The sequence below is a fragment of the Ornithodoros turicata genome, chromosome 9, assembly GCF_037126465.1.
Source record: "Ornithodoros turicata isolate Travis chromosome 9, ASM3712646v1, whole genome shotgun sequence".
Taxonomy (NCBI): domain Eukaryota; kingdom Metazoa; phylum Arthropoda; class Arachnida; order Ixodida; family Argasidae; genus Ornithodoros; species Ornithodoros turicata.
In genome coordinates, this window is record NC_088209.1 from 40,925,606 (window position 1) to 40,948,984 (window position 23,379).

At 45.7% G+C, this 23,379-nt stretch overlaps 1 protein-coding gene across 1 annotated transcript; it reads left to right on the forward strand.

Moving 5' to 3' along the window:
- Nucleotides 1-3,032: 3,032 nt before the first annotated feature.
- Nucleotides 3,033-23,342, forward strand: LOC135368969 (uncharacterized). Its single transcript, XM_064602546.1, has 8 exons — nucleotides 3,033-3,390; nucleotides 6,042-6,272; nucleotides 9,383-10,314; nucleotides 11,012-11,209; nucleotides 13,492-13,592; nucleotides 16,340-16,593; nucleotides 19,769-19,935; nucleotides 22,288-23,342. The coding sequence occupies exons 1-8, from the start codon at nucleotides 3,318-3,320 to the stop codon at nucleotides 22,471-22,473; spliced, it is 2,142 nt and encodes a 713-aa protein (XP_064458616.1). The 5' UTR covers nucleotides 3,033-3,317; the 3' UTR covers nucleotides 22,474-23,342.
- The last annotated feature ends 37 nt before the right edge of the window (nucleotides 23,343-23,379 follow it).

A 23,379-nucleotide genomic window follows, 5' to 3' on the forward strand; every position in this document is an offset into this window, starting at 1 on the left:
AATGAGACTGGTATAGCCTAAAAACAAGTACGTATTGGGATTTTGCGTCCGGCAGCTAACGAAGGAATCCCCAAACCGGTCTTTAGCGCCCGCTGAGCGGTCATATGTGTATCAGGAAGTGGCTTTCGAGGTTAAACCCGATTCCGCCCGGTTATTCTCCCCCCAACTGGACCTCCGACCAATTTGGGTTTTTCTCCCCGAATTCCAGTCACAATGAAATGCCCAAGTGACGTTTCCACTGAAGACGAACAAAGGTCGCCGCGTGCAACGCAAGTAAGAATGGGTCTCCTTACGTTCCCGGCAATACACCCATGTGTGCCAGCACTGTCTATGCCGTCGCGAGTTAGCGTTGGTATGTCATAAAAAAAAGAAGAAAATTAGGAAAGGACTTAATAGACAATAGGAGAGAAAAAAAAAAACGATAACACCCGAAGGCACAATAATCGCCCGATTTCTCTCCGAATTACAGATCTAAAAATAGCGCCCGATTTTTACCCCCCGAATCCGAGAAAGGTATTTACCCCGAAAAAAAAGTCGCTCCCTAAATGATCATCGGGATATATACCTAACTGCGTTACTCTGTATACAGCTTGAGTACGAGGTACTTTTTGTGTGGGTTCCAGATCGCCGCGGATTACTCAAACCTGGTGCGTACTGACAAATTATAGGCTCATATTTTTTATTTTTTTTCTGCTGGTGCCACGTATAAACTGCGTTTCGAAAAACCTAGTGTGCACGAAGCCCTACAACAAACTTGTCCAATGTGGTACTTCCAGGAGAGGTCATCCGATACGAACACTGTACACCCAAATACTTGAAATACCGAACTTTCTCTATCACACCCAGGGTCGCGGAGTTGCCACTCCGGGGTTGGAATGATCCCGGAATGATTCCAGATTTATCAGAGCCCGGAATGGAATTGGAATGGAATGGCGGAAACGGTCCCAGGAATGGAATGGAATTAGACTTTTTTTTTTCGCAGGCGGAATGGAATTGGAATGGGTGCCACACGGTCAAGGGCGAAATAACCTTGTCTTTTTGCTTTTTCCGTGATGGGTAATGTCAATCTCCTCTATAGCACAGTTACCGGTCCCTTTTCTTTTATTGATGTAACTAACGGAATGGAATGGGGTTGCCAAGCCATTCCAGGAGTGGGAATTGGCCATACCTTTTCATTCCCAGGAATTGAAAGGAATGGAATTATCGCAAATCTCCATTCATCGGAATTGGAATGGAATGGGTGATCCCATTCCGCAACCCTGATCACAACACATCGGAATGCATAATTAAAACCAACGCACAATTATTTTTTTTCCAATGCGTGCAACTTTCCAACCACTTTCAAAAACTTCAAAAGAAAAAACTTCAAACTAAAAAAAAACTTTCCAACCAATGCAACTTTCAGCTGTAACTATAGCTACTGTCCTACTACCTCCCACCTTATCTAACAGTCTTCCTCAATGAGTCCTATCTTCTCCTTATGTATATATTTGTCCTCCCATCGAGCAATTGAGCAACCGAGGTTTTGTCTCTTTTAGTCACTAACACGATGAGTGTATGCAAACACAAATACATGTAGTGACGCGGAGAGAGGAGAATAATAATAATAATAATAATTTATTTGGTCACAAAGTTGACCGGGGACAGCGACACAAAGTCACAATGTGACGAGGTCACTGTCCCCGTACAGCAGCATCACATAGTATTTTTTATTTTATTTTTTTTTACAGAAAGGTGAGGTATTAGGACAGTGCATCTTACAGAAAAACATAAACAAAACAATACACTCATTCGACACACTTCTTAACTTGTAAAATATTCCCCAACACATTTCCTTGTGGCTCCTACTAAGTTAATGGAAATGTTATTTAACAACGTAGGCAGAGCATGTTGTATCTGTTGTTCACCATATGATGTTCTAATCATCACTTAATTTGTGACTCGAGGGTGTGTGGGGGGTTGTACACAACATGATAGGGTAGACAGAATGCAATATCAGCACAATCAGAAATTACACATAAATTAGTACATTTTATTCCGATAAAAATTATGGATAAGTGGCAGAAAACGTAGGAAAATAAAAAAAATTATATACGATGCAAGGTGGAAGGATGATGATTCGAAAGCAATTAACCATAGCCGATATACTACTTTTGATAAGGCACTCCATTTAAACTGTGCTCGTGACAGTGATGTATTAAAGGTGTTGTCCAGTGAAGTTCGTGTTGTAATAGCGGTATAAATGAACGTTTGTTTTCCCATAGCTAATGTCGCCTATCGGAAGGCGAATGCTGTTTTGTGTATCCAAAATGTGATACGCAATGATGTCGACGAAGTAAGAAAGTAACATTCATTGAGAGGATTTCAGCTCTCTGCAGTCCAAGCTATTCCTAAACTTTTGTACTAAATTCCTTATAGTCAAAGTCTTATTAAATGTCGTTTCTATGACAGCCAGGATATTTCTGCGGACGCAGAGGGCCTCAAGTTGCGTGTGTACTTCTTCCTCTTTTGTTTTTTTTACTCATTAGTGACGTCACATTGCACGACGCCATTAAACAAAGTTCACAACAGCTTCATCAACATTCCAAGAGTAACGTCGAACCCCGTTATCCTCAACTTCACTCTTGTAAACAACTCCAATGACCTCACTCCATATGACTCACCAAATAATAGACTGGAAAAAAAAAAATTTTTTTCCCGCCTCGAAAACCCGACACAAAAACATCCTTCTAAAATACCGCCAACCCCCAGAGCGTTCACACCAGCTTCTGCGGAGCCCGTGAACCTGATATGGCAACTTCAAGCTATCCAGCGTCAGAAAAAAATCCGATCTCCTCCAACTTTTCCATCTGTCACATCCTTGAGAACCGCGCGGGTTGGACAGGAGCGATGACGCCACAGGAAGAGCCAGTGACGCTGCGCGGAAATGGCACTATGGAGCAAGCGGGAAGGTTCAAACGAAACGGCGCTATCAAATCGCGTCACTGGATGGGGACGAGTTGACGAGTATAAAGATCGGATACGTGCGAGGGGTCCGGTGGAAGAGTTTTTCCCCCCGCTCGAACCGGCTGACCAGACTTGAACTTTCCGTCGTGGCGAGGGAAACTGGAAGCGGACGACGAACGGTGGTCACTTTAGGGTCTTTTCCGACGGTGCAGCGGCGGTTTTTACGGGCGTTGCGAGGTTTTGTCGTCTGTTAAATCGCACGTGCGTCCTTTGATCGTGCTGGTGCTTGTGCGTCGTCTGCGAGGGACACTCCGTGTCGTCTGCTCGAAGGAGATCGTCGTGCGAAAATATTTTGTGCCGTTTGGTGGAAGATGAAAAGGAAGAGATTGGAGTTTGGATGCCGTGTGGATGTTGCGTTTGTCATCGCGATCTGCGTAGCTCTAGGTGAGTGAGGATTTTTACTATCTAATGCATAATATTATTATTATTATATATTATTATACGCTTTTTATGCATATCATTTTGTTATTTATTATATGCATTATTATCCTCTGCTTCGCCGAATGTGTTTGCACAAGTTATAATGACAAATGCGCAAGCGACTTACGTTGGACAGCCCGTTAAAACGCAATTAAAATTCGAAAAGCTATAAAAAGTTCTAAAAAAAACGAATTACTTTGCAACGGTAATCATATGTGAGCCATTGAATTTCCTTTCTTTTTTTCTTTTACTTATGTAGATATTTCTCTGTTTTGAGAGTCGTTTTTAACTCATCATGCCGTCGCTAACATGCGCTGTACTCCGGATCAAAGTACTCTAATGAAGCAACTCATTTGCATGTTGATGATGATTGAAAGAAAAAAAAAAGGGGATTGTCATTTGCATGTTACATCCTGCCTTTTGGAAAAAGTAGATGTTTTGTAAGAGAACAAACGCAAAACAAATACGATATTTTCCCATAACTTAAAAACCCGAGACTGGGGGACAAAAAACGACAACACAGACAAGGTCTCAACAACATGGTCTCACTATTTTTGTTTTGCAAAGCGCACGTGCTACGCCACTGCCAAGCAAAAGTGCCAAGAACACCAAAGAACTTGGACAAAGTACGTTCTCAAACCGTTCAAGCGTAAATTCCTCAATGTTTGTCCAGCGAGATCTACTTGTAGTTCCCCTTTTTCTAAATATAGAGAGAAATCACGTGTTTTTGTGGCTGGTGAGCAGATCGACCGATTTTACACCATGCGGGGGAATATACATAACCGGTGCGCCACTGCAGGACAGTGATCACCGGATGACTGAGATTGGGTGGTGCAGTGAAAAAGTTTGCTCATCTAAAATATACGAGAAAGCTAAATTAAAATACGCAACCTATGAAACCCGCACCTAATCAAAACCACCATGTTTTTCACGTGCACTTAATCTAAAATCTAGCCTATCTGACAATTTATCTACCCTTTCTTTCTATTTTTTTTCATCCACTTTTGCATTGTGTTTGTAAACGCTACCAGCTGTTCATAACGCATGTTATCTCGAGTTTTAAACCGGTCACAGGTACCCAGCGGTACCCAGGTAGCGATAACCGGTACGTATAGCACGTTCCGTACGTAACACGACGGACCAACTTGTGTTCAACGTAAGAACGGTACGAAATATGATCCGTCAATTCTAACGGAGTCACCCAGTGGTTCTCAACCATTTTTTGCCCACCATGCACCCATTTTGCCGTTGATCAAAGCTACCCCCCCCCCCCCCCCCCATTATCTCCGAAGCAATAGACGCATAAAATTTCGAGGTATTTTATTGCTTCACGCTTATGATCGCAGTTGTCTTGCGAAGTATAAAGCCACGAATTATTATTAGTATTAATTTTATTACTTCTTCTGGGTTTCATGAAAGTACTATACGTGGCGACCGACCATAACGCTAGAAGTACCGTGCGCACTTCACCGTGAGCCAACCCACCGTGACATACTGTCGAGGCCTCATTCCTGACGATTGGAGACGAATGTTACACGGTGTCATCCCCCTCCCCCATGAAATCCCCAAATTGCCCCATGAGAGCGGGAAATCCCCACCGGGTGAGAACCCCTGCGCTATAGCGCCACCAGGTGCCGCACATATAGGGCTCCCATAGTAGTTTCGGTGTCGCCGCTGTACCAAGGAGCTGTACCATTATTGTGTTTTGGGGGGTGGGTGGGCAGTATGGCGTACGAGTCGATTAGTCGGAGGAAACAGTCTCGCAACACCCGGAGATTTCAGACACTGGATAAACCGCGAGCTTTCGTTTTCAGAGAAGTATGTCGCAAGCAGATAACAAGGATATATAGTACCAGCACCATAAGCGGCAGTCCGCTCCGCTGAGTCTTTCAACAGACGTCTCCCTGAAGCAAAACGGATGATAATTTATTTATCTCGTTTCAGGATCCGATAAAAAAAAAAGATATCGTTCTCATCCTACCACCCGCGCTACAGAGTCACCGTAAATCCCATTTATGGTGCAGTGTTTTCCCGCCATCTCGGACGACCTTGTAATATCCCAGAGAAGCGTAAATTTTCAGGAACCTTTAACCCCGCGGCTCCGTGCAGCTCCTCGGGGCAGTTGTCATGACGCGCATTAAAATATATGCACGTATTGCTCCGCGCAACCCTGGAAAGGTTCCTAACGATCCGTTCCAAGTACTGTTATTTGCCCGTTGTATCCAGTAGCGAAATGATGTTTGGATTGTGGATAATGGAAGTAGCACCTTTTTGGCAGGAAGACATCACGGATACTCAGGAGGAGATGCTTTCTTTCATCCTTGAGATAGAAGTGCAAAAGGAAGTCTGCTCCTTGATAACGACATTTTTGTGGTACGAATGAGTTGCTGAGTTGTAAAAGATAACATTGTCGAATGCTGCGATGTTACGCCGCCGCAGTCGAATCATTCCGTTGCTGGCCTTTAATTTACCAATCGGCGTTACCGAGTGTTCCGCCGACGCGACGCCGGTCAAGTGCCGTCAAAGTACGGTTATTTCTTCGTTCAGCGTAAAAGACATGCCACCACGTCGCTGTGTTTTCGGAGGCGCAATATATAGTTTATAATTCTGCGCAGGTGCTTGCGTCCCCATTGTGTTTCCCCAAGAGGACCCTCCCTGTGAAAAGGGCTTCCTATGTCGAGACATCACGCTCTGCGCCCAGGGCATAGCGGAGGTTCGTCGAGGTGGCCGACCGCACATCTGCGGGTGGAACCGTCACGTGGCCAAGGTGTGCTGTCCGGACAACCCCGACGCTGACGACGAGGATCCCTTTTTCACGGCGCTCATTGGTTTCCAGAGGAACGAGCGTAAGTGGCATCATCATCATCATCATCAACGACGACTTTATTTCAATGACTGTGGAGTTCAATCGCAGAAGGCGATACTCTACGCTTATGTGGTGAAATGCACTCTTAGAAATGAACTTCACCGCATAGCACGCTCCTAGCCAACCATCACCTTGAATGATATCGTTATCTGCCCTGATTTGTTGAAAACGAGAGGCGTACGCCTTTTTTGTGACAATTATGAACAGCATAAGTGTCACAAAAAAGGCGTACGCCTCCTGTTTTCAACAAATCAGGGCAGATAACGATATCATTCGAGATGATAGTTGGCTAGGAGCGTGATATGCGGTGAAGTTCATTTTTAAGAGCGTGGATTAATGAGTTACATTTTCTTTGTGACGCAGGATGACTCCTTTATATTCTGGAGTCAGACACACAGTCAGAAACACGATTTATGTACCTCATATTCTACAGGAATCGATCCATAACCGTGATTAGTATAGTAGTTCGCAAGACGCTGTAGAGGTGCACCTACCTTAATTATGTTACCGTGTGGGTACATATAACGTTTTCACTGAGTACTATAGTGTTGGAGAGATAAAATGCTACACGATACGCGGGTGTGTGGAACTTCAATGGTGCTCTCACGTGCCACGGACTATAAACTATTTCTCGTACACTCTTACATTGGATAGTGTGATGTGATGTGATAGCGAAAGAAAAGAAAATGAATAGTCTTATATAGAGTTGGTGAGGAATTATCCAGCATTATAATGGCCGGTAGTCATGGCCATGCGAAAGCTGTCAATAGTTCTGAGCGAAAGAAAACTATCTAATGCCTCAGGAGCACTGTCGAACAAGAAACGCCGTCGGAAGTAACATCGTCAGCAACAATATCGAAATCCCTGTCGAAACAGGTGGTTATTCGTAATAAACACGCGAGAATGCGGCAGACGACGCAACAAAATCGGAGATTCGAAGTTTTGTCGTGTTTTCTGTTCCGACAAATCTGCATTTTTTTTATTTGTTTCATTGTCGACATTTGTTAACAAATTCGCTTTCTACCTCGTCCTTTTTTGGGACACTATCAGTAAAGTTTGGACGGTGCTGTTAGCGGTACTTTCGCTTATCGAAAGTACGACAGATACCGAGACACGACGGCGGCGCTCATGGCGACGGCTTGGTATATTGCTCCCCTATGTTGGAAACCCCCAAAGTGAGTGATGAATCTCCACGCGCGAACATGGACCCCTTTTTGAGGTACAGTTTGTTATATATGGATGACCGGCATGATTGCTGTCGCTTCGGGGAACGAACGGGGGAGGACACACACGAAGGAAGGGGAGGGGAGGATGGTTTCCGACGAACCACTGTCTGGTTATTTCCCACACCGCATGGTGACCGTGGGCGTTCATTTTTCGGCCAGTTCTTTCTTTATTTTTTTTTATTTTTTATTTTTTTTACGGTGTACTCAGTGAGGGTTTTTTTTTTCTCTTGGGGAGCTGAGTAAAGTCATTAAATTGGGAAACAATAAAATCGAAAGAAAAGACAGAGTAAAACCCTGTAAATGCGCTATACACCTACACTGTAGTTTCCTACGAATATAATGAGCCTGCGAAACGTGCTTGACTGCAAAATTACGCTGTGCAGGTGTCCGAGTATAGTTAACGCTGTCGGAGACTACAAAGCGAAACGAAACAAAAAAGAGAAATGGCGGGCTTACCTCCCATCCCCGGCGTGCACGTGAACAGAAGTCAGTGACCACCTGTAGTAGATGTAGAAGATTCTTAGACCGTAAAAAAAAACAGCAATTGTTGCTCTTAACATTGTAAAAATTGAGCGGCGCCACAAGGAAAAAGGACGTCGGAACACATTGCACAGCTTATGAACGCGATCCCGTATAAGAGAGATAGGGCGTTCTTAGAGGGTGGTGCAGAGTACTTTACCAGATTTGTTTCAGATGCAGACTAAGTACATTCGTTCAGACACAATTTACTTTCTTAAAGACAATATCGCATTCGATCTACGCGCTCTCAATGGCAATATAGCAGAACGAAGGAGCGATGTGCTCCGGAAAGCGACTTGGAGGTTCGGGAATCCGTTCGAAGGCCACGAACACAATTACCGGCGGATTTTCGTTAACAATTGCGACAAGGTGTGCTTTTATTTCATTTTTTTTTATTTCACAAAAGGCGTGAAGGACAATTAGGTATTTCCTTCCTACGACACTGCAAGGCGCAGTATAGATTACATAACCGACGCCTTCTAAAAAACGAAGCCGCGTATATCCGCAGGGCCTCAATAGACACCGAACCTATAGGTATGCGCAAACAAGAACTGCCTAGACCAAATGATTTGTCCAGCATTTTCCTCTCGCGCTCTTGTTCTTTGAGTACACTCTTAGAAATGAACTTCACCGCATAGCACGCTCCTAGCCAACCATTATCTCGAATGATATCGTTATCCGCCCTGATTTGTTGAAATCGGGAGGCGCACGCCTTTTTTGTGACTCTTATGCTGTTCATAATTGCCACAAAAAAGGTGTACGCCTCCCGTTTTCAACTCAGGGCAGGTAGCGATATCATTCGAGATTATGGTTGGCTAGGAGAGTGCTATGCGGTGAAGTTCATTTCTAAGAGTGTAGAATATAGTTATACCTTATCATAAACAGATGATTTCCGATGAGCCTTAACGGCACGGTGCGAGTTCGTCTTGATCATACTGCACTCTTCAAAATGAACTTCACCACATAGCACGCTCCTAGCCAACCATCATCTCGAATGACAACGTTCTCGACCCTGATTTGTTGAAAACGGGAGGCGAAGCCTATTATGGGACCATTATGCATGGCACAGAATACGCTCCGCCTCCCGTTTTCAACAAATCAGGGGCGAGAACGTTGTCATTCGGCATGATGGTTGGCTAGGAGTGTACTATGTGGCGAAGTTCATTTCTAATAGTGTGGCTGTGCATGAGATGACAAAATTATTCGAATTTCTGGGTTGGGAAAAACGGCAGTAATGTACTTGAAGCCTCGACTACTTTAACGTGGTAAATTTTCTTGAGTAACTTACATCTGACTATGCTTTTAAGACTACGGTTATAGAATCATGTTCATCTCTCCAACGCAGAATGCGGTGTGCTGATCGTGCCCCAGGTGAACGCCTCGGCCATCGCGAACAAGACTACAACGAGTGCCAAAACACTGACTACTCTGAACCCCAAAGTCAAGAGTACCGTGGCCGGTACCACGAGAAGAAACAAACAGAGGCGACACGGAGCGACAGCGACACAGCATCGACCCACAGCGCCCAAACCACGTGGTACCACGAGCAAACCGAAAGTACGCCACTTACCCATCACGGATCACACATCATCTACGACAACGTCTCGATCAAGCGCAAACTTTCCCCATAATCAAGTCAGTTCTAGGCGCGTTCAAAACGTAGTTCCGACGGCGTTACCAGCGCAGGGACGTCGGCTGCCTCATCAGCATCGTCAGCGGGATCAGCACGAGTATCAATTCTACGAGCAGCACCAGCAACACGAACAGCATTACAGCGTATTTAACAGCCACCAGGCGGTGAATGGACAGAATCTTTACAGCGCACCTCAGGTTGACAACACTGGGCAGTTTAAGGAGATGTACAAGGACCCAGGACTGTGGGACCCGGATTTTTTCAGTCCTGGAGATCACGGAGGACCACGGGTTCCGGGATGGTTTGCCCCGTACGGTGCCCTGAGGAAGAGGAACGCCAGAGAAACGCTCGATCTGGAGGAGGAATCTAATGAAACCAAGTTCGAGGAGGAATTAGCTGAGGACAAATCAAACGGATCCAGGATAGAGGAGGAATTGGACCAACCTAAGATGGAGGATAAATCCAATGGATCCGAGTTGGGGGAAGAGCTGGATCAAACTAAGAGGAAAGAGAGATCCAATGAATTCAGGTTAGAGGAGGAACTGGATCAAACTAAGCTGAAGGACAAATCCAACGGATCCGAGGTAGAGGATGTATTGGATGAACCGAAGTTCGAGTCTCTGAAGATCGCAGGTCCGTCAGGGGTAAGTCCCTGACTTCATACTTCATGGACATTTATTTCACACGTTGCCAAGGTTTTCGGACTTTCATGAAAACCCATGCTTTCTTCCACTCATTATTTCCATAAAGTTGTTGCTATTGTTTTTTTTTCTTCTTTTCTTAGAAGCTATTTTTAGTGTCAAATAGAGGCGTGGATCACAGCAATTACGGCAGTCGCAAAGGGCAATTTCGGAACATTTCTACACTCTTAAAAATGAACTTCACCGCATAGCACGTTCCTAGCCAACTATCATCTCGAATGATATCGTTATCTGCCCTGATTTCTTGAAAACGGGGGGCGTACGCCATTTCTGTGACACTTATGCTGTTCATAATTGTCACAGAAAAGGCGTACGCCCCCTGTTTTCAACAAATCAGGACAGATAACGATATCATTCGAGATAATGGTTGGCTAGGAGCGTGCTATGCGGTGAAGTTCATTATTAAGAGTGTAATGTTGTAATTTTTCTTTTCTAAGAGCACATTTCTAAGATTGTAATTTTCAAAATTCAAAAATTACCATAGTGTGCTGCAGAGAGTTTGGTGAGCCGCACAGCATCCATCGTGTTCCAACACTCAAAAGTGCTGATGGTACTCTGGTCGGGTCATTGTTTCCCTTGAGAGTGGCGATACAGAAAGAGCTACGGGTTCCTTCTAACCGCATTCTATATTACTTTGCAGCCCGTCTCCGGAGCATACAGGAGACGTGCCAGGGTTGATGCCAATAACAACAACGGCAACCAACCGGAGAAAACGGCCAAGAAGACGGGCAAGGTTGACGCCCGTGTTCCCGATCCCGATATCCTGAAGGCCATTGGACCAGCCGTCAGTTTCGTCATAGGAGGAGCCAAAGCGGACTACAACACCTGGCCCTGGATGGTACGTCTGCTATATGTATTGGCATATTGGTGTATATATATGTATCATCACAGTGTCTAGCTCCACTTGAGGGAAATTAATAGACGTGCCACGCAGATACGCAGCGTTTTACCCATTTCATTGTGGCAAGCAGATCTCGGAATCAACGGTGCACGTTTGAATCCCAACTCGTGTGTCTTAGGTGCGAGTCATTGAGCTTTGTCTTCTTTTTATTTAATTGCATTCTTAAAAATGAACTTCACCACATAGCACGCTCCTAGCCATCCATAATCTCGAATGATATCGTTATCTGCCCTGATTTGTTAAGAACGGGAAGCGTACGCCTTTTTGTGACACTTATGCTGTTCATAATTGTTACAAAAAAGGCGTACGCCTACTGTTTTCAACAAATCAGGGCAAATAACGATATCATTCGAGATTATGGTGGGCTAGGAGCGTGCTATGCGGTGAAGTTCATTTTTAAGAGTGTGTCCAGTGGCGGCATGGAAACATCATAAACTTTAGATGCAAAGCGTGCTCCATAAAAATAACGCTCGTAAGGCCTGGACACTTTTGTTTGTCTTCTTTGTATGTCACTTCAAGCTATACACCCGAACTTGCTGTTATCTTCTTATTTCTTATCCATTTTATTAATCGTAACGGTAACGGTGGCCTCTGACAGTTACCTTGCAAAAAAAAAAAGAAAAAGCAACATCTGATCTGAAGCAACACTAAAAAACAACTGATGCAACATATGAGACATGATCTTTCGAAGTCCTTTTTTTTAAAAAAAGGCCAGAGTATAGAGCATCATCGTATAGCAGAGTTCTCAGAACGCACGATATACCGCAAAGAGAATGACGCCACTTCTCGTGTACACGTCAAGCGCGCCATATGTGGCCATGTGTTCCACTTTATCCGAAAGCGGTTGACTGTTCACGCCGTATCACGTTTCTTCACGAGAACAGCTTACTCCATTCACCCTTGCAAGGTCAATTGTAACTTTGTGACTGGCTATAAAGTACATATAAGCTATACAACGAGAGCCAGCTTTGACGTCTGGCTGGAATGTCCACAACGCACATCGTGCGAAAATGGATATATATTACTGGACGTTGAACTGTTGCGCACCCCAAGAGTATAAAAGTGGCACGTTCACCCATTCAGGCCGCGCTCCGAAAACGTAAATCTCATCAAGCGTGCTTCCTCCTGATAAAAATTCTCTATGGGGATGACACGCAATCTGGGATCGTCCTTCATGCGAATCTGCCTTTCTCACTCTCTCACTGAGTGTGCGAATACGTGTGTCCTGCAAGGACCTACACTCTTAAAAATGAACTTCACCTCATATCACGCTCCTAGCCAACCATAATCTCGAATGATATCGTTATCTGCCCTGATTTGTTGAAAACGGGAGGCGTACGCCTTTTCTGTGACAATTATGAACAGCATAAACGTCACAAAAAGGCGTACGCCTCCCGATTTCAACAAATCAGGGCAGATAACGATATCATTCGAGATGATGGTTGGCTAGGAGCGTGCTATGCGGTGAAGTTCATTTTTAAGAGTGTACTAAGAGCACAGCCCCCACAACTACCGTTGGACATCACAGGCCGTCCCATTCTTCTTCTTCTTCTTTTTCTTTCTTCAAACACATACTGAGTACCAATGGCATGGTAAACTAGACTATACACTCTTAAAAATGAACTTTTACCGCATAGCACACTCCTAGCCAACCATTACCTCGAATGATATGCTTTAATATGCTTTATGAATTAATATGAATATATTATAATATGAATTATTAATATGAATGATATGCTTTAATATGGTTATCTGCCCTGATTTGTTGAAAACGGGAGGCGTACGCCTTTTCTGTGACACTTATGCTGCTCATAATTGTCACGGAAAAGGCGTACGGCTCCCGTTTTCAACAAATCAGGGCAGATAACGATATCATTCGAGATAATGGTTGGCTAGGAGCGTGCTATGCGGTGATGTTCATTTTTAAGGGTGTATATAGTTTAACAGGTCATTCGTACTCTGCAGGGTTTTTTCCTAGCACTCGCGCACACAGAAAAAAATATTATTAATATATTTTAATGTCCTATTAATGTCTTCCTAATATCTTCTTAATGTCTTCTTCCCACAAAAACGCGACAACAACATTTAACGAATTGGGTGCAAAACTTAATCGATTGTTGCTTCCTGGAATTTGACAAAAAGCATTTTCAACACGGAGTAAAACTTGAGAAACGTGAGCATTTTATAATATTTTCTTTATAATCTCCGTTCTTGTATAGGCTTCCATTCTGAGGGGAAGTGAACTGAAGTTCCTCTGTGGCGGCTTCCTCATCAACGACCGATACGTTCTCTCAGCGGCACATTGCTTTCAAGGACAAAGGTTAGTTTTCACTTCAACACTTCACATTACTGCATCGTACGCTATCGCCTTTGCGTACGTAAGGGATAGCTGTGGTGGTTGTGCGCACGCGCAAAACGTAGAGACGTTTCGCGCCGTGCCCAAAACCACCGCACTAGAGAATTTTAGTGCAGCGTATAAGCACGGTCCCTTGATAGCTTCCTGGTCACGCAGCTTCTCCGTAACTCTATGGGGAAGCTTTGAACAGGGACCGGAGCGCCCGCGTGGTGGCGCTGCCATCGGAACGCGGGAGAGAGACGCCTTCGTCTCCCATTGCAGTACACGTTTTTCGAATGTTGTCGCGTTATAACCGTGTGCTAGCAGCATGCCAGAGACATGCTGTGTTACCAAATGTCGCTCTGGGTGTTCGGGGGGTGGCAAGGTATCCATGTTCGCGTTTCCTGCGTATTGTGACAAGCGTGAGAAGTGGAAACGTGCCATCCATCGCATTGATGGTGGGCAGTTCAGTTTTGACTCTCCACACACACGTGTCTGCGAGAAGCACTTTGACCACAGCGATGCCGTATAGCACGACGAACTCGTCATCGACGGCGATGAAGTGCTGCACAAGCGTGGAAAGTCAAAGCTTCGAGAAGATGCAGTGCCGCGCATATTCGACGGCTGCCTTCGTATCTGAGCACACCGAAACTGCGAAGCCGTTCCGTCAGATAACCATGCACGGGAAACAGCCCCGTAAAAAGAAAGCGCCTGCCGTAGTCACCAACAACGAATTCAGTGCTTTTAAGGATAGAATCTCAAAAGAAAATTACTCATGCAACTGGAGCTTTTGAGCTGATTTGGCTCCCAGGGATGTCAACATTTGTAATAATCGTGTAATCGCGATCTAGTGATCGCGTCAAGGCAGCGTTCACACGGGGCAGCTTTTTCCAGCAACTATGAGCAACTTTGGAGTTATTGGTAGTCGGCCGACACCGGCAACCTCCAGCAACTCGAGTTGCTCGTAATCGCTCCTCGAACAAAAACTTGAAAAGTTGCTCGCGCGCTGGCCATTCAGCGAGAGGAGTACTGTCACGTGGCTCCCGAGTGCGTGGAGGATTTCGTTCGTGCATTCACGAGTTCAAATCCTGCACGTGCAGCTCAGAAATGACTTGTTTCTTTTTTTACGAACGTCACGAAAATATGTCAATTGCCATTCTAGAAGGTAATAATAATCTATTCGCGCAAAAAAAGACTATAATTTGACCAACGGGTATAAGGAAAAGGCTCCGCCAGTTGGATTCGAACCCACACTTTCCTGTCGCCGTAAGGTTGCTTGTGGGTGGAGCTACCGAGTTGCTACATGTGAACGCGGCCTCTGAGTGGTCATGTAACTGTCTGCGATTAACTGTAGAACGTCCTTTACACGCTAAATAAAGTACGCATTATTAAAGTTGTTTAGCATGGCAGGATAAAAAGGGCGCTCGAGATTAATTCACGGAAGCATGTCGGATACATGGCGGTTCCTTTCAGCCTCGTAAAAGAAATGAGATCGAGATGATAGATGACTAAAACAAGAGATGAACGACAAGGACACAGCTGTTAAATTTCGTGACATGTCTGTCAGCCGGGATCTTTTTAGACGCTATACTTTTGTCTTCATCAGCTTCGCGGCAACAATTGAGAGTAACTCATCTGGTACCTCGTGAAAGGACTGGTGTGATTGCGATCGGCCGATCGCGTCAATTAGTACGCCGTCATGGGCGCAGCACCTGTCCGCAATTAACTGTAAGAGGTATACTGTACGCGCTAAGTAAAGTACAGATCACCTTACCACCGTGCCCTATGCACATAAACTGCGCTAGAATCTCCGGCTGAGGGTTTGAAGATAGGAGACTCGCGACAATACATCCGTGCCACTCGAAGTGGTCGTCAGCAGCTTTCCGCATAAAATAATGCCGAACAGAAAACGATTATTCGATTATAGTTGCTGCAACGTAGCAGGAAACCCATTGCAACAAATAATTTTCTCGTAGGATGTCTGGAAAAGCGCAAAAACAACACTGCATCTGCCGTTCCCATGACTGGCCCGAGCGGGAGATTCTACCGCGTTCCGATCGCGGCGCCACCACGCGGCTCCCGTTGTCCCTAGGCCAACTTTTTGACGGAGCTGCGTGACCAGAAAGCTATCAAGGGACCGTGGTATAAGCTATCCCCTTTGCGTACGTAAGGGATAGCTGTGGTGCTTCTGCACATTGCGCGAAGCTCTCTTTATGTTTTGCGCGTGCGCACAACCACCACAGCTATCCCTTACGTATACGAAAAGGCGATAGCGTAAGTAAGAGCGTACTCGCAGAACATATGGAGAGCATTGCGCATTGCGGAGAAGCACCACGCTATCCCTTAGGACGAAGGGAGAACGGAGACACACGATGCTCCGCTCTGCTTTCGTCCTTATATTTGTCTCGTGCTCTGTTACGATGTTTAATCTTAGCATACGTACCAACTATACCCCAGTTCCGAACTGCTGTCTAAAACTCACTATTAATTGTATTTTTTCGGTCCTTTGTCCTTATTGTTGTCCCCCCTCGCACTGGGGGTTTTTATCGCTTTTAATACGCATCACTAACCCGTCCGGATTTTGAATTTATTTCACTATCAATACCTTCGTATTAGTTCATATTATAATCGTAAATAAATAAATCAATGTCCCCCTTAACATGTCCGTGGTTTGTGCAACAAAATCGGCTGGACGCCACCGTCATCCTCGGCTCTTTCCTTGTTTTCCTAAGGAGTACTCAGACGTACGGCGTTCGACTGGGCCAGATCCGGTACGACGAAGGTCCCGTGTACAAGGTGGAACGTTTCGTGGTCCACGAAGACTACGTTCGTCGGCAGTACTACAACGACATTGCCCTCATCCGGCTGGCCGAACCCGTTCCCTTGGCGCTCATCCGACCCGTCTGTCTTCCCACTCCCGTCATGGCACGACAGAACCTCATCGGCAGAGAAGCTACCGTTCTCGGATGGGGAGACACTATGTTCGGTACGTGAGCTCTCTTCTCTTCGGGGCTCACTATTACAGTTGCTTCGCAGTACAAACGCGGAATAAAGAAAAAAAAAAAAAAGAAACACAGCTGCACTCTTAAAAATGAACTTCACCACATAGCACGCTCCTAGCCAACCAACATCACGAGTGACAACGTTCTCGACCCTGATTTGTTGAAAACGGGAGGAGGAGCCTATTTTGTGCTCATTATGCACGGCACAGAATAGGCTCCGTCTCCCGTTTTCAACAAATCAGGAGCGAGAACATTGTCACTCGGGATGATGGTTGGCTAGGAGCGTGCTATGTGGTGAAGTTCATTTTTAAGAGTGTGGTATAGTTTATAGAATGCATCGAAGCCGTCGTGCTATACACTCTTAAAAATGAACTTCACCGCATAGCACGCACCTCGCCAATCATAGTCTCGAATGATATCGTTATCTGCGTTGATTTGTTGAAAACGAGAGGCGTACGCCTTTTTTTTGTGACAATTATGAACAGCATAAGTGTCACAAAAAAGGCGTGCTCCTCCCGTTTTCAACAAATCAGTGCTGATAACGATATCATTCAAGATGATGGTTGGCTAGGAGCGTGCTATGCGGTGAAGTTCATTTCTAAGAGTGTAATCGAAGGAAAAAGCAGTTGTAAACCATGATGAGTTGTAAACCATGATGATGATGTGCCTCGTATAATTCCAGCTTCCCTATCAGGTAAGTATAATATTCTGTGAAACTGGTAATTTTTGAGTAGATTTAAGGTGAGCCAGGCGTTAGCAGACGTTAAGCAGACATAAGGTGAGTGAGCCCAGATACACGTATGGCGACGTTCTGCACGTTGCTATAGGACCGCCGACCATTTCGGCCCACACTCTTAAAGATGAACTTCACCGCATAGCACGCTCCTAGCCAACCATAATCTCGAATGATATCGTTCTGTGCCCTGATTTGTTGAAAACGGGAGCCGTACGCCTTTCCTGTGACACTTATGCTGTTCATAATAGTCACAAAAAAGGCGTACGCCTCCGGTTTTCAACACATCAGGGCAGATAACGATATCACTCGAGATTATGGTTGGCTAGGAGCGTGCCATGCGGTGAAGTTCATTTTTTAAGCGTGCACCTGAAGTTCTTCAATGAGACTTCGTATAGAGTAGTCTGACCGCCGATATGCATGGTAACATTGAAGGAGACTCGGAAACAAATGCAATGTTACTCTCTGGCCACCCTGCAGTGGTCGGATGGGGGGGGGGCGGGGGGGGGCGACACACGTGATCGTACTTTATGCACCGTTATTACAATTTTATCGATGACACAGAAACTCCCCCAGTCTCTCGACCAAAAAGCCCACATACCCAGAAACGTACAAACATCGGCGGAAATGAATATCATACAGATATACCCTCCTATTATGGGATTCAAAAAGAAAACCAGAAATGACCGACAAAAGAACGCGGGTTGCGTGCAAAAAGCGGGTTAAAAAATTTCACGCGCGGGAAACCCCGTGTCGTCCGCTTCCGTTGGGCTCGGGGAGCTTACAGCTCCGCAGCCCGGAATGGAGCTACCCCATTACGAAGTGACATTTAGAGCGGATAGGATTTGCCGTGTTCAATACCATGGGACTCTTGATGATGACGATTGAAAGAAAAAAAAATGAGGATTGTAGCCCTCATCACGAGGGCCGGCTACCCCAGATCACCTAAGGAAAGGAATGCCAGACACATCCACCCACACCCACTGGAGATGTCGCGAAGCGGCGACGAACGCCACAGACAGGGTCATAGCCCGTCTAACAGCTTGGTGTCCTTTAAAAACTGTGTAACGGCTCGCAAAGCTGGCAGTTGAGTGCTCGTTGGCCATGGGCCCAGCACCTTCTGCACTCCGAAGGGTCGATTGTCAACCCGGCCTAACGCGGCTACAAGTCTGTCATGACACTCAGAGTATCTTGGGCACGTAACTATAATATGTTCGACGTCTTCGATTGAGCCACAGACTGGACAATTAGGAGAGTCCGCCTTCCCAAGCCTGTACAGGAGTCTTGCACTGTATGGTACATTGAGCCGGAGCATGGGACTCTTCTTTTCTTTTTGTGACCCGGTTTATTGAAGGAGGACAACGAGCCACTCGAATCAGCCGGATAGTAACGGGATTAAGCAACGTCCCTTTTAATCGCTGTTACTCTCAAACGGAATAAGTAAACCTACTACCCGATATATTAGGCAGACGGCTACGATCACCGAAACTCTCTTCTAAGACTTGTCTAGAGTCACTGAATACACTGTTAAAAATAAACTTCACCGTATAGCACGCCCCTAGCCAACCGTCATCTCGAATGATGTCGTTATCTGTCCTCATTTGTTGGAAACATGAGGCGTACGCCTTTTTGTGACAACTATGAACAACATAAGTGTCACAGAAAGGGCGTACGCCTGCCGCTTTCAACAAATCAAGGCAGGTAACGATATCATTCTAGATTATGGTTGGCTAGGAGCGTGCTATGCGGTGAAGTTTATTTTTAATAGTGTAGCTTCGCTCAGTGTATTGCATTACTTTTCCCCGGTACTATGCCGACAGCCATCTGGCAACATTGAGAGCGCCGCTTTCCTATTGGACAGAATCTGCAACTCGGCGACATATCGTTGGCACGCCAGTGGAACCCCACACACTTAAAAATGAACCTCACCGCATAGCACGCTCCTAGCCAACCATAATCTTGAATGATATCGTTGCCTTCCCTGATTTGTTGAAAACGAGAGGCGTACGTCATTTTTGTGACACTTATGCTGTTCATAATTGTCACAAAGAAGGCTACTCCTCCTGTTTCCAACAAATCATGTCAGATAAGGATATCATTCGAGATTATGGTTGGCTAGGAGCGTGCTATGCGGTGAAGCTCATTTTTAAGAGTGTAGCACGGTGCAACAGAGTCATCGAGCAGTTTTACAAAATATAGAACGTTCTCGGAGCAAACAATCTGATTAGGAAGGCTGTTCTTGTGTTTAAGAGAAATGTCGGCAGGGTTCCCTGTAAAGTCGGCCCAGGAAACAAGCCGCCGCGTGGCAGACAAGGTCGCCAGAGAGAGAGAGACAGCGAGACAGAAAAAAAAAAAAAAAAAACACGTCACACTGTGACAAATTGTGACACTCCGTTGAACCAAGGCGCTTTGTTTCGGTCTTTCAGGTGGTCCCCGGAGCGACACTCTGCAGGAGGTGAACGGACTGCCCATAGTTGACGTGCGAAAGTGCAACGAGTCCTACTCTAAACTGAGGGGGAATCCATTCAGCCGGGGAATCACGAAAGAATTCATCTGCGCTGGTCTCATGCAGGGAGGAAAAGATGCCTGTCAGGTAAGGGATATATTGTCTACTCAACGGGGGGAACATGTACGCGGTGTTTCGTAGGGGGTAACTTACAGAATTTATTTCAATTCGTGACTCAGCACTTACGTAGGGGCATTTCTTGACGGGTTGTATGAGGCTATGACAGAGATTGGTGTTTTTTTCATCATGCCTGAACACCTTCGAGCACACGTATACGCTTCAAGTTTTGACGTCGGAGAAGCGACAGCTACAATTCTTATTGGTTCTTGTAACCACGTGACCCCTCCCCATGCTGTCCCACTGGCGGTGACGCCTGCAGTGATGTCAAAGTCCGGATGAGTTTCGCAGTGCGCAGTGCCGCTCTTTCTTCTTCTATTTCTTCTTGTTCTTCTTTCCTTCTATTACCCCTTTACTGTAAGATTTGGAATGCAGGTTTAATGCAAGTAATGATCTTCCACATTTATTTTGTCCAACTTGGGACGAAAATGCCATGTGTTCCCGCAATCACTTCCGGCGCCGTTCAGCACGATGTTCCACCAGCAAAATGTGCCCTATACAGCAGACGACCAATTAATGAAATGAGGAAGGCAAACTCCCTTAACTGGCCGAAATATGTGGCTTTGTTGAAGACAATATCTTGCTTGTCTCGCTGACGGTATCTTTGGCATGGACGCAGCACGTCCAGCTAACCTTAGCCCGGCTGGGGAGACAGACCTTTTGACGTGTCAAATTTCCTGGGTCCCTCTTCAAAGAGCCGGCTCTCTTCGTTTTATTTTATTTATTTTATTTCTGCCACCAAATCCATAGATTCAACGGGTTAAATGATCCTCAGGATGCTAAAATGAATAAAAAAGCGCGGGCGCAAAGAAAAACAAAAAATCCCCGAGCCATCGAGTACACGAATAAACGAACGGTTGGAGTCTCTATCGTCTAGCGGCAGCTCCTTATTGTAAGCACTCGAATAACGCGCGCAATTATCTCAAAATATACACCTGTCAACTACGTAGGTCAAAGACATTGTGTACGTCTGGACAAATCCGGTTCAATCTAGTGGGAAGCAAATTGCCGGTTATCCGTTCGCGGCTGTCGTAATACTGCCCGCCCTCGAGGCAGAATGCACGCGTTGTGTGACTGACGGGGGTCAGCAACACGCGAGGGGAACGTCAAGGAAAGATGGCTTCCTCCAAATTGCGTTACACCTCCCTTACACAATGAACATTTGAGGTGAGCGGTCGACGATTCGATTTGGTTGCGTGCACCTCGTGGAAGTTGTACCAGCTCCCGCGGCTCAGTGGTTAGCGTGCTGGCCATGTCACGAGGTATGTCATGACTGGGAGGTACCCGGGTTCGAATCCCGGTGCCCGCTGTGCTGTTTGGGGTTTTTCCTGGGTTTTCCTCAGACGCTTTCAGACATATGTCGGCACAGTTCCCTTAGAAGTCGGCCCAGGACGCACATTCCCCCAGGGCGTGAGTCGTGACGTTGCCCACATACGTGAGGCCGACAACGGCAAGCCCTATCACCACCACCACCACCATCGTGGAAGTTGTGCTTCTTAACAACAGGCAGACGATTTGAAGGCACGATGATTCTATTGATCCTGGAAGAGCCTGCGGTGGCAATATTTTCTTTCTTTAGTTTTCAGTGTGTATGTGTGTTTACATATACCGGGTGTTTTAGTTAAGTTCCCGGGATAAATAATTCGCGAACGGGTGCACCAATCGGATAACTTTCTTTTTTTTTGCAAGTGTCTCTCTCTGATACCGCCTACAAGCTGCGCACCGTGTGAATGAGTGGGAGGCGCTCATTATTTAAATAAAAATTCGAATGAGTTTCGTAAAAAAAAAAAACGTAACTTCTAAAGCAGGGCGTTGTCGGCATTATAATGGTACTATACCCATTTTGTGACCTTCCTTGTGGCCATGAAATGTGGTTTCCATCCTACGTCCAGTTTGTACAATATACACAATTCAAATTGGTACACTTCAAATTTCTTGTCCATCTTGTACAATTCAAACACGCACAAATATGGAGAATGGCATAGTTGTCCTACACTCTTAAAAATGAACTTCACCGCATAGCACGCTCCTATCCAACCACCATCTCGAATGATATCGTTATCTTCCCTGGTTTGTTGAAAACGGGAGGCGTACGCCTTTTTTGTGACAATTATGAACAGCACAAGTGTCACAAAAAAGCGTACGCCTCCCGTTTTCAACAAATCAGGGCAGATAACGATATCATTCGAGATGGTGGTTGGATAGGAGCGTGCTATGCGGTGAAGTTCATTTTTAAGAGTGTAGCTGATTTGTTGAGTATAGGCAGAGCACACAAACGCCATCTATATTTGCGGAGCACTACAACATTCTTTTATCTAACAGGGCGATTCCGGCGGACCCTTGATGCTGGAGCACGAAGGACGATGGACGGCGGTGGGCATCGTGTCCTTCGGCTACCGTTGCGGGGAGCCCGGCTTTCCCGGTGTCTACACGAGGATCTCTCGACACCTTCGCTGGATCGACAACAACATATTCATGGACTCTATCGGCTACAACACTATCGTCTGACAAACACCAGACAACAGGAAGATTGAGCTATATGTGAACGGGAAAAAAAAAGCGCAACCCTCAAAGAGGCTGGCCCTCTAGTAGGGTCGGGCAGTGGTCCAGGTCTCCGAAGTGAGGTCATGTGAACGACTGGGTCCTTGTAGGCGTTTGCTTATCTGAAACATCCGGAGGAAGACACTGCAGTCTTCTGTCGACATCGTCAACTGCTATTAGGAAGGACATAGTATAACGACTAGTCTTCTTCTGTGTTCATGAAGGTCGCGTGATTGTTCCTAAGTGCAGGATATGCTTCAGGAGAACATAACTGCAGCAGCTTCTCTACAGTCTTCATCGAGGACCGTGATGACAGTTAGCCTTGTTCATTATTGTACTGTCTTCGCACAGGACATGCCAACAGGTCTTCTATTTTGTTGCACCTGCAAGTGCGGTTTGCCTCGTAATATCTTCGACGTTCCACGAAGAAGTCCAGCTCCTACTGTCTTCACGTAGATGCACACAACTCCAACGGTGTTCGTATAGAAAGAGTGGTTAGTCTTCGAAGTATTCCGGAAGCGTATGAGGGGCCACGTGATAGTGGTCGACTTACGCTCGCCAAACTCCCTTCCTATATACGGACATGCCGAACTTGGGAAGGACAACGTCACACAAAGAGTTGTGCCAGTGAAACAAAAACAGAATCGGATGCCGGAAGGCAAGACATTGTGAGGTAGCGTGACGTTCCATGATGGGCTGTGATGTTGCGCAGTGAAAGTGTGTGCCACAGATGTGTGTTCCGTCGGTGTTCAAGCTCCGTGCATTCGAGCTCATTGTAAGCAACCCAAGAACTTCGCATCTTACGTGATGCTGCAATAAAATATTGCTCGAGCTTCCCACGATGTCCTTCCAACCCGAACAGTAAAATGCATT